The sequence below is a fragment of the Equus przewalskii genome, chromosome 1 (assembly GCF_037783145.1).
Source record: "Equus przewalskii isolate Varuska chromosome 1, EquPr2, whole genome shotgun sequence".
In the NCBI taxonomy this organism is placed as follows: domain Eukaryota; kingdom Metazoa; phylum Chordata; class Mammalia; order Perissodactyla; family Equidae; genus Equus; species Equus przewalskii.
In genome coordinates, this window is record NC_091831.1 from 133,004,517 (window position 1) to 133,019,965 (window position 15,449).

General features: G+C 34.1%; 2 protein-coding genes across 4 annotated transcripts in view; one reads left to right on the forward strand and one right to left on the reverse strand.

Moving 5' to 3' along the window:
* Window positions 1-4,458, forward strand: part of SLTM (SAFB like transcription modulator) — a 68,749-nt gene extending 64,291 nt beyond the window's left edge. For both annotated transcript variants that reach the window (XM_070578902.1, XM_008526754.2), the window contains exon 21: window positions 4,331-4,458. In XM_070578902.1, coding sequence (XP_070435003.1) covers window positions 4,331-4,379 — 49 coding nt within the window. In that variant the 3' untranslated portion in view covers window positions 4,380-4,458. The remainder of the gene's footprint in view (window positions 1-4,330) is intronic.
* MINDY2 (MINDY lysine 48 deubiquitinase 2) overlaps window positions 1,699-15,449 on the reverse strand; it is a 69,772-nt gene continuing 56,021 nt past the window's right edge. For both annotated transcript variants that reach the window (XM_070578947.1, XM_070578937.1), the window contains 3 exons: window positions 11,098-11,271; window positions 8,117-8,311; window positions 1,699-6,881 (listed from right to left, as the gene is read on the reverse strand). In XM_070578947.1, the coding sequence (XP_070435048.1) occupies window positions 6,753-6,881; window positions 8,117-8,311; window positions 11,098-11,271 (498 nt within the window). In that variant the 3' untranslated portion in view covers window positions 1,699-6,752. The remainder of the gene's footprint in view (window positions 6,882-8,116; window positions 8,312-11,097; window positions 11,272-15,449) is intronic.

The window sequence follows — 15,449 nt, forward strand, 5'->3', positions numbered from 1 at the left end:
AGTTTATTGAAATAAAATATAATCTATAATAAAAAATACTAAAGGTGATATCACTGGTTACAGTTTTAAGTATATTAACAAAAACTCCAACATTTTAATCCAAGAATGACCTATCCTTGTAGTACAATAACAAACATGAAATTAAATGTTGAATAATACTGAATAATTCTGTTAGAAATATACTTTCCTGTCTATGTTTGATATGCCTTTTTTTAGGAATATCCTCCCAAAGTGAAACTTTTGAAACTTGTTTAAGACATAGTTTTAGAATTAAATAGTTTTAGCATAATTAGCTTTTAAAACAACTTTCTTTCACAGAAATTCAGTTCAACCCTAAGCTGGGTAGATGCTTTAAGGTGTCTTTATTAAAAAAATGTATTTCAATGCACTTCCTCAATCTCTAGGGTTGCTGTTATTCTCAAACTGGAATTTAAGCTGGTCATAAAGCAAAAGAGATGAATTATTTCAGAAGTAGAAAGGGCATTAAGACAGTAAAGGAAAGGAGGAGAAAAAATAGGCACTCATATGCAATCTATATATTTAAGCTCTTTGAAAACTCTATTTCAGTTGGCCAATTCTGGCCTGGCACAAAGAAATCTATGATATGTCATAGAAACTTCTTGACCCAAATAGTTCAACAGTAAAGTGGAGGAAGAAAATTTGTTTCTTCTTGCTATATAGCATTTCACTTGCTATTCCTCAAAATATGTGCCACAATCCAATTGTTCTGCACAATTCAAGGAAAAAGGCTCACATGCACTAACTTTAGGAAATGACTTTCAAGGTACCTCTGCCGTTTCCCAAGTGAAGATTATCCCTTTTGCTGACTGTCGTGTAGCAATCATACATCAGTCTTCTATCCTATTGTCCTACTTGTGATATGTTGATCTGTGAAAACAATAATTGTCATTTTATTGAGGAAGATAGCTTTTTAACCAAAAACTGGTGGAAGATTTTCAAACCCTCATCTTTACAAATCTGTAAAGCTAAGATATACTATGTACTCGGGGAAAAAATGGTTATTTCATACAACTAAAATACAAAAAAAGAACAACAACAAAAACCAACAAAATTGAGAGAAACACAGGACAGATCTTCAAAGATTAAATGCCAATCTTAGTCTTCAAATACATTCCCTTAGTTCAAACTGCTCTGTAGGGTATTTCAGTCATAATGCCTGTTTGGACAAGTCACTGATTTGGGAATTTAAATGGGCATTTTAGTTTCCCGACTTCCTGTTTGAAGCTGTAAATAATAGAGCCAAAGAAGCCACGATCACTTTCAGAAGAATTTTGCTTTGTGCATCCTCTAATCTAGGAGGCATCCCTGCTTCTCAAAGCAGGATATTACAGTGAGGATGGATATAACATTTTTAAAGTTAATGGTGACAAAGTAAGTGATTTGAAGAAATTCTTAGAATATCAGATGAAATAGAGAAACATTGTAGAATAATAATATAGCTTTTTGTTTTTAAAATCTACTGTCGTTATTTAAAGCTTAGGTTTTGTATTTCTGCCATGGTATTTCAACACCTTATCTGGGATAGTACCATGCCCTAAAAAATATGTTATAGGCAGACAAGTCTAAATCAGGACAATAGGATAAAGCTGAATTTGAGGCAATAGTTGAAGACTTTTACCCTGTTTTTTGAGTTTAATTTTTTTGAGATCAGAAAAGTGAAATTAGAAACTAGAATCCTTCATGTAAAAATATGTATACATACCACAATTTATTAAACTCTGATTTCTTAACGCAGAAACACCAGGATTAAGAGACGTGCACAAATTAAAATTTAGATAGATCTTCAAAATACGTTAAACTTATCAGAGTCCTGCAATTTGTCCCTCAGACTTCATTTTCTCGATTTTGAATTTATTTCGTTCAGGAAGCTTTTGATTTTAAATTTTAGTTTGTTTTAAAGAGTCACCCAAGGAGAGTAACCTCAATTCTTCATAATGTTTTCCCATTAGCTTTAGAAGTGTTAGATATCAGTGAAAAAAATACACTAAATTACCAGAGAACCTAATAACTCTGATTCCGATGAGTTCCTTTACCATTTTCACTCACTTCCTAAAAGGAAATTAACTGCACATTATCAAATAACATTTTATACTAACAGAAATAATTTAAATAGCCCTAAAAATGACAGTACTTGAGAGATCTAAATAAATTCCATCCATGCAAAAAAAGCTTACATATATGTATTAGTAATCTGATACCAGCGTACTTTGTCCCATGGAGGAAAAGGCAAAAAGAATCTAAATATTTAGATATATGGAAGATACTGGAAGAAAACAGGTCTTTAATGATTTTACACTCTCAAAATACTCTTGATTTTGACCCTATAGTCCACAAAAGCAACTACAGAACAGAAAAGCAACTGTAAAATACATTTTAGGAAGAGATGATGCCATACTCAAAGATAAGATAATTCTACAAATTTTGACAGCAGCAAAAAAACTGGCTTAAGAAATATTGTCATTGGGAAAAAAGTCTGCACATTCAAGAATAAAAGATGTACAAAATTTATGATTATTTAAATAACACTCTGTGCTTATACTAAGCCCTTTATTCAGGAGTGCAGAGCACTAAAAAAATGAGCATCCTTTACATATGTAAAGCGAGGCACAGAAAGTTTGCCCATGGCAAGATAAAAGCCCAGGTGTTTAGACATAAAACGATTCAGAATTCCACATTTCCAGTTTCTCAAAATCCAAATTATATACTATCTTTAATGCCTTCAAGTTATTTTATCAACATTGGTAAGTTTACAAGTATAGTTTAAGTTGTATGCCCAAGTATTGTGTGACAAGTAAAGCCCATAAGCTTTCCATCATGCTTTAACATAACTGGCACAGTGAATAGGAAAGTTAAGCAAAATGTAATCAATTTGCCTTTTTAAAAAAAATTTTAAACAAATGAGACTGTATGAGGACAATGCTGGAAATTCTTGCCTTGATTTTTCTCCAGCAGGATTTTATAAATATCTGCTTCATATGCCAACATTAATACAGGGACCATATTAATTCTTTCGTTAAATATCTATTTGACTTCTAGTCCTCTTTCCTCTCAAGATCTTCTGTCTCTTGGTGAACTAAGTTGGCGATTCACTGAAAACAAAATGTTAAGTGTTTGTGCAAGTACAAAATAGTTAATGTTGAGTTCAGCCAACTAATCTCTGATACTAACTTGCTTAATTAAGCTAAGATCAAGATGTATGAGGAAGAATTCAAAACATAATATGGGATAATTAGTCAAATACTAGAAATGTGAGACGATAAAACAAAATATATTCCAAAACCTAATCCTAAACTTAAATCTATGCCTCATTCAACTACTAACCTGACACCTTGAAATATGGAAGAAGTTACTTTACCTAAGTACACTGGACCAGTATATTATAGGAAGCAGCCAATGCCAATTTTAGCTGCCTCAAAGTGCTTACTGTGTCTATGTACATATGTGCATGTATATTCTTAAAATGGTGATGCTTAAATTTGAGGGAAATTTCCCAGATTCCTTTGAGAATCTAATAGAAGTCATGGATCCTTGCTTTAGAAGTACACACACACACACACACACAGACACACACAAAATAAGTACTTTTAAGTGTTGATAACCTATTGTAAATCATAGCATTGTTGATTCAGTGAGATCAGACGAAGAAAATTTTCATATTATTAATAAAGACTGGTTGCTAACCTTGAGGAATAGGCTTTGAAAGTACAAGAAAGTGCAGTGACCATATCCATTCATTCATGTGCCTCTCTTCCAAGCTCTAACAGTGTTTGATTAATGCAAATGTGTCCCTAATCTAGCCTATAAATATTAAAAACAAAAATGTTTAAGTTCTAACTTCTGCTAGTAATGTACATGTAATAATTTTCAGGTCTTACAAAATGCTGTGAAGGAAAGACTTTAATATACCTCTACCAAACTCCAATGTACCCAAACCAGCAATGAAATGTCTGAATATATAATTTGTTGCCTTGAGCAAAATATAAGGAGAAAGAGACAATAGCTGTTAATTCTTTATAGCCTTCAAGGATGGGAAACCAGTATCTCTGAGAAGTTTGTTTGTTTTAATAGAATCGAACTTTTAATTTTTTCCCCACAGTAATCAAAGCGAACATTTTATCATTATTACTCTTGGTATATCAAACTGAATTCCGGGAATGTAAGAAAGTCTGATCTGGAAATATTACATAGAAAAAAGTTGACTTAACAAACACATTACAGTTTTAGTTATTCCTTATAAGTATACATTGACATCTACTTATCTGATAGCAGCACTGCTGGTTTTGAGTGAGTTTTTTATGTTTTCTTCCAGAGGGAATGCAGAACGGCAGTATTATCTTTGGAACAAATTAAGAAGATAGTAACAAATAACAGAAGAATAACTTCTACACATATATTTTTCAAGGGCAATAAATAGATAAGTATATAATTATGGAAAAATATGCCTCAAATGTGCTTTTAAAAATTCCTCAGGTTTTATTGTTTTGTTTCTGTCTTATTAAAATATAGTGCACTGTCACTACTATCTACTCTGGGAAAAACAAACCCTGAGGTTTGAGTTTCCTCCTTCAACCAACACAGTAATACCAAGAGTAAACTTGGACTAAGGTCAACTTGTTTGAGCCAACATACAATTCTGTAGTGCATTTGATTACTTACCAAAGTACGCATATTCTGGGTTATTATCAAGAGAGTCACCAAATATTTTGTATCAAGGTCTTATACCCCAAACAGGTTCTCTGATGATTTATCATGCTAACATAGGATATTTGAAGGAATAACAAATGTATAACATAAACAGACATGCAATACAGAAGGACATTAAAGACACAGCTTGACCCTGGATTTTTCCCTTAGAATAATTTCTTCCATAAATAAGACTTTACTTTTTACACATAGACTTATGCTATAACCGGTCTTGGATCACGAAGAATGTTAAGGACATAGCTTAAGAAATCTAGACCACATTTTTTGTAGTCTATCGTCACTCCAGACCACAAAAAACATTCTCCGAGTGGATGCTCAGGTTAGATTAAGATGCTCTTAAACAAACAAATTTACCGAGGCTTAGAATATAAATCACATAACTACTTGCAGCAGCAATAGTTGTTTCAAAAATGACTAAAACAAACTTTTAAATATAAAGCATATAAAAAGGACTATTAAGTATAGTTTTCCAAACTAGATCTAGAAATACAGGAAAATATGTGTTGCCTCATAATAAAATTCAATAAATATTCTTTCTAAATCCTATAAACACTACAAGATGTTATAGGTTTATTTGGTTCCCATAAGTTAAAAAAATCTGATTGCTTTTACATAAATTCCTCCAAATTCTATCTATTCTCAAACAGATTTTTGTTAATGCTTTTTCACTAGTCTCAGAGATTATCTCTAACTTCCTTTCAGAAATGTGCTTTTTTGTTGGTTTTAATAAGTATACCTAATTTTCTAGCAAATAAACATGATTTAAGTTTTAAGGTTCAAGGTAATTCTAGAAAAAGGTAGACATCGAACTATCTGCTCTTCTACACTCCCATATTTACAAACCCTAGTGGCCTCCTATGGTTTCCTCCTTACACTCGTCACACTATCAATAAATAGTGGCCTCCTATGGTTTCCTCCTTACACTCGTCACACTATCAATAAATAGTGGCCTCCTATGGTTTCCTCCTTACACTCGTCACACTATCAATAAATAGTGGCCTCCTATGGTTTCCTCCTTACACTCGTCACACTATCAATAAATAGTGGCCTCCTATGGTTCCCTCCTTACACTCGTCACACTATCAATAAATAGTGGCCTCCTATGGTTCCCTCCTTACACTCGTCACACTATCAATAAATAGTGGCCTCCTATGGTTTCCTCCTTACACTCGTCACACTATCAATAAATAGTGGCCTCCTATGGTTTCCTCCTTACACTCGTCACACTATCAATAAATAGTAACTGTGGTCCAAGTCACCTATATTGAAATTTTCAAAATTCCTCAATATTTCACAACACTACAAAGTCATTAATATCTGATTTGGATAGGATATAAGTATTAGTATTATGTGATTTTTTTGCTATTGGAAAAGAAATACAAATTTTTTTTTCTATCTAGATTAAATCCAAACTCCACTATCAGTTCTCAAGATAGTATCTAAAATGTACATTCCTAAAGAAAGGTAAAGCTGTTCAAGGGCTGAACTAGTCCAATATACAATTAAGGGTTATTTATTCCTGTTATTTTTTTCTTTTTTTTTTCTTTTTAAATCCCTATATTAAACCCCTGGTTTCTTGTGGATTAGATCATAATCTAACATTGTAGAAATTAATTTCAGAAACTATTGTGCTAATACTTAGATTTCAGAAAGGAATCAGACAAAATCAATTACCTCCATTCATTGTTAGAACAGAAGATAAAATAGCTTACTAACTGATATGAGTTATGAATGTCACTATGACACAAAATTTGCTGTGATCTGCTTATTTGGCTACAAGTGCAGTATTTTTCATGAATGACAACACACAGCATTTCCAACTTGTAACATGAAACTCCAGCTCATAAAGAGTGTACTGTGTGACTTGAAAAAGTCTGATTGTAACTAAGTAACAACCTTTCCCCTGAAGACATGAACAAAATCCGTTGGGAAATCAGGCACAGACGGTATTTATCGGTTTTTCTTCCTTTCCTCCTGCGGTTTTGTTTCTCAAGGCTATAGATGGTTCCAACAGAATCCAACACTTGTTACAAAATTACACAGCTATTTTTTTCCTTTTCTTTTTCTTTATCTTTTTCTCGAGGTTCCTTTCGTTTACGTTCACTATTTCCAGATTGTCTTCCACTTGATGGAGATGCTTGTGCTGGCTGGCTTTGCTTTAAGAAAAATAAATAGGAAGAAATTACCTCAATTTTTCTAAGGTGCTTAATCATAGTTATCTAGAAAGAAAAGCCACAAGAGTGAAAGGAATCATTAATGGAAAAAGAAGCTATTGGTGTATAGACTTGCTATGTTACGTGGTATCTGAATAATTTTCATTCTGGAATTTCAAAAGATAATGTTTGTAGGATGATACTGCCTGAATCCTCAAATTCAAGAAATATTTATGTTAAAGTATAGAAAATATTGAAGAAAGTGACACCATTTGGTAAACTACAGTAGTTTTTAAAGACCTCATTAAATACTATACTGGAGAAAAAAAATTCTGAGAACTGAGAGTGTGGAATAAGTGTATTCTGTGAAATAGAACTTTTTAAATGAAAAGTTAATCATAACATGGTAGGTTTTAATTTTTAAGCTTGAGGTAGTCAATATTTGAGCTAGAAACAGAAATGCTATACATATTTTAGTGGAGTCTTCTATATTTAAAGTTTTATCAGACCTTTCAGAGCATCTTACTTTCTTGTACATCCAAATCAAGGAACAGTGCTGGCACAGTACAGTTAAACATAAAAGAAGGGGAATATGTTTTCCTTTAATGAAATAAGATTTAACATATAGAAACTCACTTAATAATCACATTTTCAGTGCTTAAAACATTTAACTGGGAAAAGTGAAAGGAGGAAAGGTGCTAACTTTTGTTGAATACCTAGTATATATCAGACATTGGGTTAAGTACTAACATTATTTGTTCTTAACCACAAACCTAAGTTAAGTATTATCTTCTATTTTACACATAGGGAAAATGAGGCTAAGAGAGATAGAGGACTTTGTCCAAGGTGTTGCAACTAGTAAGGGGAGACGGAAACAGGAAATGCAAATTCACATCTATCTGGCTCTGAAGTCTACACTCTTTCCAGTAGCACCTCATACTGCCCTCTAATTGATAGAAAAGACTTTGTTCAAATTGGTTTATATTCCTTGTAGCTATTAAGAACTTAAAAAATAAATCTGAGAAATCTTGCCATCAGAACCTCAGGAAAAGTAATGTCACTAAATGAGAAATATATTAAGATAATCACAAACTTAGGACCGTGTCATAAAACCCAATGGGTGCTAAAATGTTAACATAATTGAAGAGTCAATACCTAATTTAAAAATTCTTATCTCAGTAGATTTCTTCACTGCTAAAGTGATCATTGTATTTCAGAATCAGAACTCGAGTTTTCACCTGGGCCTGTGTAGCAGCAGAAGCAGCAGCTGCTGCTGCTTGTTCCTGCTCCTGATAATATTGAGAAGCTCGTCTATCTTCTTCTTCTTGGAGTTTCTTCGCTAGTTCCAAATCACTGATTCCTTCAGGTATTTGCTCCCAATTGATCTCTTGGCTCTGCTGTTCTTGTTGTAGAGATAATGCCATAAGATAGTCCTAAGAAATTAAATTATAACCATGTTTAGCCATGAGATTTTACCCAAGAACTAATGAGTATAAATATAGAGGTTATATCTATAAAACTATGAGAATGGCTTTTAAAAAACATACCAGAGCTTAAATATAAAAACGAGTTATCTAAGTATTTCTGTTTGGGAACTATAAACTTATTTCGGTGATGTTGCCATTATTCTACTATTAACAATTAATATACATTCACTTAGTTTTTCTACATTCACATACAAACTGAAATACATCTCCCAATCCCTGAAAGTATCACAATTTATTTTCTTTTCCATTTAATGTCATAAAAGTCTTCTGTTTTTTACTTTATTTATTTATGTATTTGTTTTTTCTTTTTTTGGTGAGGAAGATTGGCCCTGAGTGAACATCTGTTGCCAGTCTTCCTCATTTTGCTTGAGGAAGATTGTCACTGAGCTGTGTCAGTGACACAGGAAGCTGTCACTGTCACATCTGTGCCAGTCTTCCTCTATTTTGTATGTGGGATGTCGCCACAGCATGGCTTGATGAGCGACATGTAGGTCTGCACCCAGGATCTGAACCTGTAAACCCCTGGCCACCAAAGTGGAGCATGCAAACTTAATCACTACATCACTGGATTGGCCCTAAGTCTTCTGTTTTTTTAAAAAAATCATAAGAATTTCCCAAGATTATTTACTAAATATTCTCCCAACACATGATTTTTAAAGCCAACACAGTTGTTCATCATACAGTCATATTCAATTACTTAACCACCCCCTTCCTCTTCCCACACACATACCCAGATTATTTCCTATGAGAAAAAGTGATGCATCTTTGGTCAAAAGTCATATTATCTAGGGGCCTGCCCCACAGCCTTGTGGTTAAGTTCAGCACACTCTGCTTCGGTGGCCCAGGTTCATGGGTTTTCATCCTGGGCACAGACCTACACCGTTCATCAACAGTGTGTGGCAGTGACCCATATATAAAATAGAGGAAGACTGGCACAGATGGTAGCTCAGGGATAATCTTCCTCAAGCAAAAGAAAAAGTTATATTATCCAACTTATCCACTTTTATTAAGAATTAGTGCTGAGTGAAACTTGACTACTCTGTGCACCTCCCCCATCTACCCTCAAAATAAGAGAATTTTAAATAATAATAATAATTATTAATATTAATAAATAATAATTAAATAAGAGGACATGTAAAAGGTTGTTGCCTGTGAAGACCCTGTATTAACTAGTATGATTATCTTACTGATACCAAGATTTTGTCCTTCAAATTTTTCTCCTCAGTTCTTCAAACTCTGTTCTTCGCCAAGTCCCACAGTCTTAAATCCACTCCTTCCTTGCTACTTCCACAGACACTATTGTATATATATAACCCTAACACCTTACAATTGGACTACTGTGGCAATCAATTGCTTTACCTTTATTCCCTCTGCTCCAATATTTCTTACATATAGTGGTTAGAAAAGTCCTGCACATCGCTCTTAAGTAATATTTAAAAAACAATGCGGGGCTGGCCCCATGGCTGAGTGGTTAAGTTTGAGCGCTCCACTGCAGGTGGCCCAGTGTTTCGTTGGTTCGGATCCTGGGCGCAGACATGGCACCGCTCATCAGGCCACCGTGAGGCAGCATCCCACATGCCACAACTAGAAGGACCCACAACGAAGAATATACAACTATGTACCAGGGGGCTTTGGGAAGAAAATAAATACATAAATAAAATCTTTAAAAAAATAAAAATAAAAAAAACAAAAAACAAAGCTCCTGTATAGATGCTGAAGGAAAGTAAGTATGTTGATTATCAGGGCTGTTTGTCAAAGGAAAGCCAAGAGTCCTAGAAAGATCAACATTTGTTTGAATCAAGTATTCTGTGCACTCATAGCTTGCTATTCAGATAACCACTATAGAACTTAATATATAACATTAGTTGGTCAATTATCTGCCTCTCCTGCTAGACTGCAGAATGTTTGAGGACAGGACTGAATGATGTATCTTTGTGTCCCCAGGACCTAATTATAGGGCCAGGAATACAACTGCTCAATGAATATTAGCTAAATGAACACAGTCTTTATGCACTTAAATTATTATCAGCGAAACATGTGCCAACTGTTTAAAATAACCATATTTCTGCCTCCGTCAAGGAAGAAGTAATAAACACACTTATGGCTCCCAGCTTGCCCACCTATAGCAAGAAAAATCTCATGTGTCTCAGTTCTAAATGAGAATTCTACTCAGCAGTGCAGCTTCTGCTATAGTCTCCTCCTTATCTTGGACTCTAAGGCTTAGAATATCTACCTACTCTTTGCCCAGTGGATGGCATCTTCAAGATTCCCTCTTTTCTACTTTTTCTGACTAGCCAGAATAGATCTCTGATATGTGCTCATCTCTTCATCTCTACCATTCAAGGCTAAGCCATCATCACCTTTTGCTTGGACTGCTAATCCCTGCCTATACCTGTGTTCTTCCTATGCATTCTTCACTAGGAGCCTTTTAAAAAGGTAAAGTAGATCATGTCACTTCCATGTTTAATACTTGGCACATCTTCCCCACTATAATTAGAATAAAATTCAAACTCTTTACCATGACCTTCACATTAAATATGATCTGGCTTTCTGAACCAAAGTGTATAATTAATGTACATGTAGAGTGATCATTTACCTATTTAGGAAGTGTCAGGAAAATTTCTCAAGTATGTTAATGAATAAATCTTTAGTTCAAAAGTTTTGGATACGTGAACTCACATTTGAAAGGAATGAACATCTTAAACAATATGAAGAAGACAAAACAAACTTACCTGATCTATCTGATCTTGTTGCCCTCTGTATACAGTTTCAGGATCTGAAGGAGGCCGCAGATGAAATTCTGAGTCACAGAAATTTCCATCACCATCGACATTATGTAGGCTTTCCCAAACAACTTTTTCTTCAGTAAGAAACCCCTGGTCTGTTACCAACAAATACAGTAGACCCTTAATAAGAAATAAGCAAAGAAAGAAGACTCTTAAATTGATCAAAACTAGTTAATATTTAAGAGAAATTTTATAATCTGTATGTTTAAAGCATATTAATAACCCCCACTAGTTAGACCTGTACAACATAATAAATGTAGATTTATTATTTTCTATTTTCAAGTAGCTATCTTATTTTCTCACTGGATTAAATCTACCTGGCTCTGAATATGGTTTATAATTGGTATACTACATTATAATAACACTAGGAGCTCTTGGCATGCTTAACTAATACATGACTTTTATAAATAGCCTTTGTGGGTTTATAATCTCCTTTCACAAAATAGAAAAATACTAAATAAGCTCCTAAAAAATATATCAAGTAACAAATAAGACACAGTCACAATAAAATGATATCACATTACCTGTTTTCTTTTTTTAAATTAAGCCTATATGACTAATCCAATCCAATTTTTCCTTTCTCTGAACCATTAGCTGCTCTTCCTCATACACCAGTAGTACTTTGTATCTATTTCCATTGTAGCACTGAATCACACTTTACCATGATTGTGTTTTCCTGCCTCTTTCCCTAGCCTATATTTTTTAATCTCTGTAACTCTGGGCCTAGTGTAGGGTGTATCATCAAGTTGGAACGTAATGTTTATTGAATCAATGAACTCATGTTGTATTTATAGTCACTACCACAGAATTTAGCATTGACCTCTAATTTTTCATATGCATTAGTTCTAACTCCAATCATAAGTAAAGTGTCCATATTATACCATATAGGTTTGTAAGCCATTTTTTCTTCAGAGTTGCTGAGGATATGACTTTCATTTACTTGCTCAGAGTTCCCACTGATTAATATAGTATTTATGATTGCACAAGAATACTTTTCATGTTCTCTCTTATCAGTCACAATTAATCTTAGTAGTTAAGTATAAGAAATTCCTTTGAAGAGTTTGGTGGTGGGAGTAGAGAAATTATTGAATAAATTCTGAAGCTTGAAAAAACTAAGTAATTATTATTTTTCAACATTTACTATGTGTCCAGCACTGAGGGACACAGCTCTTCCGAAAGTACAAAGTCTTTCTTGTCTGCTACCAGTTACATTTAAGAGTTAGCTGTAGATACTGATTAATTTATATGGTCATTAAAATTGCTATAGCAACGTTTTGGTATAAAGTTTAAAGACATTGTTTTAAGCAAAACTTAAATCTAGGTTCATGCTTTTTAAAAAAAAAATCAGATATGTTCCAATTCATCAAATATTGGAATGCCTACCATAAGCTCAGCACTATGCTAAGTGCTCGAGGATTCATTTCATGGAAAGCAATGATCCCATTTCTGCTGAGATTAGGTGCTCCTTTCATGTGATTCCATAGAATCCTGCCTTACCAATATCATAGCACTTTATACGTTGAATTGTAGTTGTCTGTTTACTGACTTATCTCTCTTACTACATTCAAAGCTCCTTGAGGACCAGAGTCATCTTTTATTTACGCACGTGTCCTCATTACCTAACACGTTTTTAATACCCAGTTAGGGTCTACCTTGCCCTAGGGTAATTTAAGGGAAAAACTAAAAGTTCTTTCCAGCCAATTTTCCACCAAATAGGTCTGACCCTTCTACTTATACTTATCACAATACATTTCAACATACCATTATATTATACAAGATCTAGGTTTTACAATTTATTTTATACAGATCATATATTAGATTGGCTGCTTACTAGGGGAGGAACCATAATGATCAATAATTTTCCTCCAAACGACACTTCAGGATGGATAAATTCTGGGAGGGTCTCTAATGAAAGCATATCCATAGCATATGAATCATCCATATGCATCAACCATAGCATATGAATATTTATAAGTTTTAACTAAAAGGGTGTCTCTTTCTTGGTATAGCTGATCTGTCTTCTCATGGACCATCAGCCTCAATTTCTCCTTCTTTTAGATCTTGACATTTATCAAAAAAGTCTGTTAACTGGTCCACTGTCAACAATGCTGGTTATTACTCAACAGTTCCTTTATATAACTGCAGTGTGGAATAGCAAAGTATGTATTAGTATAGTACTTAACAGTTTAGGCCCATTTGTTCTTGAGAGTCTACAGTTAAATCACATCAAGAATACTTCTTGTGGGGCCGGCCCCGTGGCCAAGTGGTTGAGTTCGTGCGCTCTGCTTTGGCGGCCCAGGGTTTCACCGGTTCAAATCCTGGGTGCGGACATGGCACTGCTCATCAAGCCATGCTGAGGTGGCATCCCACATGCCACAACTAGAAGGATCCACAACTAAAAATACACAACTATGTACTGGGGGGCTTTGGGAAGAAAAAGGAAAAATAAAATCTTTAAAAAAAAAAAGAATATTTCTTGCTTTTATACCACAGCATTTTTGCTACATTGCCTAGTCAAAGTTTACTTTTCTAAGCCTTGAGTCTTCCTCCTAATTTCACTCATCAGTCTCTAAAATACTAATTTCATTAAAAAAAACACGAATGCCGAATGTATACATTAAGTTCTTAAATTATTGATATATAAAATGTATGTTATTTTTATGATATAAAAATGACAAAGAAATGAGATAGAAAATTTTTTTTAAATGTGCAATTGGATTACAAAAGAAGACTGAATGAAAACCTATTTCATCTAAAATACTCTGGTAAATCAGTTCTATATAGAGTGAGTTACTGGTATTAACAAAATACATGACAATATCATCACAATTTGTAAATTGATAAATTAGAAGAAAAGTTGTCAAATGTAATAAAAAAATAATTAAGTAATTCCAGCCTTTAAAACATGGAGGAAAGCACTACCTGAATATTTTTGGTTATCTTGGATTCAAACTACTTAACATCTTTGGACCTTAGTTTTCTTTTCTTGTAAAGTGATATAGAGGCAGGTAGACCAGAGAATTTCAAAGATATCTTATAAATTGAAAGATGAACGTCATTCCTACTTAACAAACATCAATCTCACCCATAAATAGCTTTCTTAACCACCCAGAGAGGCAGAGATGTTGAGAGTGTAGACTTGAAAGTCTGACTGGAGCTGCTCACAAGCTGAGTGATGTTGGGCAGGTTACTTAGGGCCTTTAAGCCTGTTCTCTCAGCTGTAAAGTGGAGGTAATTAAATGAGATAATGAATGTAAAGTGCTTAGCACAATACAAGGCATATAGTGCTTAATGAATATAAGATATTATATTCATGAAAATCTATCTCAGTTTCTCTATCTCCTTATCCTGCCTCCTATTTGAGAAAAAGATGACTCTCTCTGCCTATACTGAGGAATCTATCACTTTTCTTACTCTGTTTCTCTCACTACTGCCCCCATTTTAAAAAAATTTTAAAAGTGACAATTTTTGATGTATCAACCACCTTTTAAAATAACTAAATTACATGAATTTTTACTTAAACGTAGCCTTCTGTGAAAAAAAAAATTCCCACTATAATCTTAGTCAATGAGGAAAGAGAATGGACAAATTTCTTTCTTAACATGGCTTTAGTACTTATCTAGAACTGTACCTCCTTCTATACTACTTTTTACTTCTAATCCCTAAATATAAAGTAAAAAAGCAAACAAACAAAAGCCAGACTCAAAAACCTTGGTTTTGATTATACTCCAGAGAGATGTCAGTAATTTAAAACCAAGAGGGAGGGGCTGGCCCCGTGGCCAAGTGGTTAAGCTTGTGCGCTCCACCTCAGCAGCTCAGGGTTTCGCCAGTTTGGATCCTGGTTGCAGACATGGCACTGCTCATCAGGCCATGCTCAGGCAGCATCCCACATGCCACAACTAGAAGGACCCACAGCTAAGAATATACAACTGTGTACTGGGGGGCTTTGGGGAGAAAAAGGAAAAATAAAATCTTAAAAAAAATAAAATAAAAAAATAAAACCAAGAGGGAGTTATGACATGGATATAAAGGTTGATATGGGACAGGGATGATCAAGAGGGAGTAATGATGGGGAAAGAGCTAATGCAGATGTCATTATACAAACCAAAGACCCAGAAGCTAGGTGATCTAGACAGGGGCCAAGGAAACAGTAGTTTATCTTACCCAAGAGAAAGCAGAAAGTATTGGAGAAGTGGAGGAGGCTCATAAAAATAAAATGGAATAATTATGTCTTGAATAGAGAATTATATATAAGAGAATCCAAGATGTAAGATGCTATTGCAACAAACAAGAGCTGG